At 27.4% G+C, this 5,209-nt stretch overlaps 1 protein-coding gene across 1 annotated transcript in view; it reads right to left on the reverse strand.

Moving 5' to 3' along the window:
* Positions 1–753: 753 nt before the first annotated feature.
* The window catches only part of LOC111632563 (SAP30-binding protein-like), a 25,375-nt gene continuing 20,919 nt past the window's right edge, over positions 754–5,209 (reverse strand). Inside the window, exons 3-5 of the mRNA XM_023377032.1 lie at positions 1,565–1,698; positions 951–999; positions 754–866 (exon numbers count right to left, since the gene is read on the reverse strand). Coding sequence (XP_023232800.1) covers positions 772–866; positions 951–999; positions 1,565–1,698 — 278 coding nt within the window. The 3' untranslated portion in view covers positions 754–771. The remainder of the gene's footprint in view (positions 867–950; positions 1,000–1,564; positions 1,699–5,209) is intronic.

A 5,209-nucleotide genomic window follows, 5' to 3' on the forward strand; every position in this document is an offset into this window, starting at 1 on the left:
TAGTGTCTATGCTCTTAATAATTTATACATATAATTTACTACAATTTTAATTCTTTTTTTTGATGAATTAGGTACTTCTTTTTATTTTTGGAAAAATTTGCTGTATAATTTTATCAATTATGAATTAAAATTCTTTTATTAGTGTTGACTTGACACAAAAAGATATGGCATCTACTCGTGGTCAAAATAATTTGTTGTCTTCTTAAACAACTTTCGGCTCTAACGTTTCGATTGCAAATAAGAACAGCATATCTGTCAGCCATTTTCACTTTCGTGTAGAGATCTCACATGTTCAACTCAAAGTGAGTAAGAACTCAAATGGTGAGATGGGAAAGCACGTCAGTTATAACTCGAGACTACCAATCTAACATCAGTGTGTGAGATGGTACCACATGACAGCTTCAACACATTGGGAGTTGTAACACAAAAAACTGGAGACTAAGGGCCCAGAATGGTTTTGTTTTAGAGATGTATTATCACTGTGACACTCCTTAATTCTCTCTATAACATATATTTTTGGAGAGTATAATAAGATAGCAGTTATTCAACTTTTTATGCTTTTAATATTTCTGTAAAAAGAATATCCTCTTTATCTGAAAACGCAGGGAAAAAACTAAATTTCAAGATAAACATGTTTGAGATACACAGGTTAAACTGTATTATTAAAATCTTTAATAATACATAATAATAAATCATATGTTATGTAAAATAAATGCATCATTTATTATAAAAAAAATGTAGTTATAAATCTATATAATAAAAATATCATCATTATACCTGAAGTGAATTTGAACACCTTCCTCTAGGTGCAGGAGGTAATTGTACTTCTTCAGGTTTTAAAGAAAGAAGGCTTTTATGAAAAGAAGCTAAAAGAAAAATAATTATTAAAAAGATATTAAATATTTTATATTTAAATTTGAAAATTAAAAAAAAAATCTTTAAATTAATACTTGGAGAATATTGCCATGTATCCAAATCATTTAACTTTTCATCATCTTCCTACACCAAATAAACAAATATTTATAAAAATATTTATAATTTCTGAAAGTATAAGTTAAAATTAATAATTACACAATAAAAGGATATTTTAGAATAATACAGACATACCTCAGTTTATGGATTTTGCTTTAGAGTGCTTTAATACAGTGCTTTTCAATTACATTCATGTTTTATTACTTTCAGTGCTTGTTTTGCTCTTAAGGAGGTTTTGTTACTCACTATTTTTATTTTTGTATTGTTTTCTTATGTCCAGTACTATTGCATAATTAAAATATTTATTATATATGTTTTTAAGATTTCACACACAGTGAAAAAACTGATTCATTTAATGATTTTATGGCAGGAATTTATAACCTTATCTGCCATATTAGTGAGGTATGCCTGTAATATATTTAGGCAATAATAAGTAAAATAAAATGGTTTATTATAGCATTTTAGATTAATTTATAAATTTTTATGTTTTATACATTACATAATTGTATTGTTTGTATATTTTATATGTGATTTTTTATATCTAAAAAAATATTTCAAATTTTAAAAAGAAATTCAAAAATATTATATTTACCATAGAATCATCACTATTTGCTCTTTCTTCAAAATCAGAGTCTTCTTTTTCATCGGCGTCATCTATAGTTCCTTCTGAATAGGAAATCAGTTTTGATATCTGTTTTCTTGCTATGTTGTCATTCACTTCTGGTGCTAAGATTCAATTTCAAATTAAAATGATTAGTTAAGTATAATTTATAATTAATTTCTTTTAAATATAATTATGATTAGTATGTAAAAAACTAAGATTCGAAAATAAATAAGTATAAAAACTTACAAAACAAAGATATGTATTTCAAAAATAAGACTGTATATAACTAAACCAAGTTCAAATTTTAAATGTAAAAATAAAACAAAAATGCTTCTGAGAGATCAGGAGCTGTGAGGCTCTACTCGCTCTGTACAAGATGGATGATCTTATTTTGTTTTGAAAAATCGTAAGATCATTCAAATGTCAGGAGTCTGACACCAGTTAAAATAAATATTTTATATCGCGTTCCAACTCACGATAGAGATTGAATTATTTCAATTTTATTCTGAGTGATAAGGAGGGGATATTAATTCAGCAATGAAAGTAGGCCTGATCCAATTTAGAATATAAAACAACTGTATTTATGTATACAAAGAAAAATAATGATAAAGATTACAAAATAACATACTTGATAAATTTCAATATGATTATTAAGCTAATTAATTAATATTTAAAATAACACTATATACATTCCAAATCTCAATACAAGGATAATGCAACTAGGCCTGATCCAATTTAGAATATAAAACAACTGTATTTATGTATACAAAGAAAAATAATGATAAAGATTACAAAATAACATACTTGATAAATTTCAATATGATTATTAAGCTAATTAATTAATATTTAAAATAACACTATATACATTCCAAATCTCAATACAAGGATAATGCAACCACCGACCACTAAACTATCCTATCTTAAAGTTTACATTTATTTGCATCGAGAAAGAGTTTTACAAATTATTTCATTCGTTATCTGGGGATGTAGTGCAAGAATCTATTTGTTGGTTGAAAAGACTTCTTAATGGGATTGATGTATCAAACGTATGCCAGAATAACAAAGAATTTATCTACATGGTTAAACAGTGCACTGCTAATGACATGATATTCATAACTGAAAGCATTGATAAAAGGTGACCACCACCTTCTATACCAAATCCATGGACCAATGAAGGTTGTCCATGACTTGTTTCTGTCACTCCTAAAACTTTTGTTTTAGAAGGAACTCTTAACTTCCTCTGATCCAACTGATTCACAGGAAGAAGAAAGATGATGTACATCAATAAATTTTTCTCTTTTTCAAGTGAAATAAAATAATATTTTAAACTAAATTAATTTAGTTTAAAATATTACAAAATTATATAAGATTATATTAGGAACATTTTAAACATTAAAATGTTCCCTAATATAATCCTGGTTTTCACATTTCTATTTACTATTTTTTAAGCAATGCATATATTTTTGAACTCTTATTTGATGTTCTGAATGAAAGTTCACCTGATGAAATATTTATATAGAATATTGGAATAAATTATCCATAACTCTACCACATTGCTTAAAATGTAACCCCTATTGTAAGAAGCTTATCTCTGTAATTTATATTTAAGAAAAATACAAATATGTTTGAAATAATACAACTAAATGTCTACAAAACACAGGTAAATCTAAGAATCAAACTGAAAAGAGATCTGACCCGAAATCATCTTTGTAATACGTATACCAAATAAAGTTTTGTTTATTCCTGTCATTTCCAACATCTACCGTTTGATAAGTCTGTAACAAAGTAACACTTTAGATCCTTCAAATGATATTAAAACAGAATAAGACACTTGAATACCAACAATGAATTATAACTGTTTATTATATTCAAGTAAGAATAGTGTTCAAATAGGAACAAATTATTAAAAAAAGTTTTAAAAATTAAAAAATTTGTACATAAATTTATATTAATTACAGTATTAAACTTATTGAATAACTTCACCACTTATCATTTCTATGCTTTTATTTTACTATTTAAATATTTCTTTTATTAAAATAATGATAAAATCTTTCTCAAAAATATTTCAAATGTATAGATTATGTCCAAACTTTATTAATATATATTAAATCTATACTAATATAATAAAGAGGTAATGTTTGTATGTTAGTTTGTATGCAGCAGGTAATCTCCAAAACTACTCATCCGATTTCAAAAATTCTTTCACCAATATTTAGANTAAATTTATAGCTAAATAATAAAGGCAAACTGCAACATTTTCTATATTTTTTCAGAATAGCAACTGCATAAATAAGATAAAAATAAGAGGAAAAACAACATCCATGTTGTTGTATGTGTTGTTTCCACATTTTATTTCCACAGTTTAGTTATCAATTTATTTTTTCTTGTCTTATTATTAAAATCCCATCAGAAAGTTGTATAGTGGTCATTCTACTCATACTCTATTCATCACAAAAAAAAATCATACTGTATATGCTGTCATATAATTTGACATTTTTAAGGCCTGAAGAAAAAAAACCCCCTCCAAAACTAGTGTTGATTTTTATAACAAAAATAAAATGCAATCCTTCAAACAGTGTGGAACAATGCTACTAACAATCACTGTGAACCATTTACTGTAACTCTAGTAAGCCACTACAAATATTTAAAATTAAAACTCATGCTTGGTTTATTGAACTGACAGAGATCAATATAATTGCCTGGGCTAGCAGTAAGCAAGCTAGGCTTTTGGGATGACTTTTGTGGTTTCATTTTGGCGTTTTAAATTCCACATTAGATTTTGATGAATTTGGTGTCAAAATGCTCGGTGAAATCCTGGCATATGCAAAAAATAATTTCTGAAAAATATAATTAACTCTGAGATACGATATAATCAAAAAACGAAAATGTTGAGTTTTACTTCTTTGATGCTTAATAACAAAAAAGTATTTTGACATTTTTGGGTAATTTTTTTGGAATATAAAGTCAGTGAGTTGCTTCATATTTTTGGTGACTTTGGTGAATTTAGGTTGAACTTTGGAAAAATTATCCGAGTTCAAAAAAAAAAGGAACCAGGTTTACATCCTATGTGGAGAGCCCCCATGTACTTGCTCTCACTGTTACAGCAGCTGTATTGGCAGTAGTACTGTCTCATCCCCACTAGATGGCACCTTTCACTAGTTCTAATAAAGGGGAAATTTTCCACAATTTCCTCCAATCAAAATATTCTGGAACTGGAGCACAAAATTGGACCTGTCCAGGACTGTTGAAGATTGAGGGGGAGAGAGTTCCCTGGAGTCAAAACTGAACAAAATCTCAAACATGGCTGGTTTTAATGAGTAACGCCAATTTATTGAAGACTTTTCCTGTTTAAATGCAAAATAATTTTACAGTAGACCCCCCTATAACGCTTAGATACGTTCCACGCTAATCGAATTTTACGTTGTAGGAATGATTAAATACATGAGCCAATCGCAGCCCAATAGGTGTGAACTTTACGGACTAAGGCTGTTTGAAAGGTTTTCTTCTATAAAATTAACCGATTCTAGACTAATTCCACTCAACATTTCCAAAACACGTATAATTTTTTGGGAATAATCTGTATAAACTATGCTATAAACAAAAAATTATAGGATTACTTACCGAGTGTGCACC

Source organism: Centruroides sculpturatus, unplaced genomic scaffold (assembly GCF_000671375.1).
Source record: "Centruroides sculpturatus isolate CEXI.00-Female unplaced genomic scaffold, Cexi_2.0 scaffold125, whole genome shotgun sequence".
Taxonomy (NCBI): Eukaryota; Metazoa; Arthropoda; class Arachnida; order Scorpiones; family Buthidae; genus Centruroides; species Centruroides sculpturatus.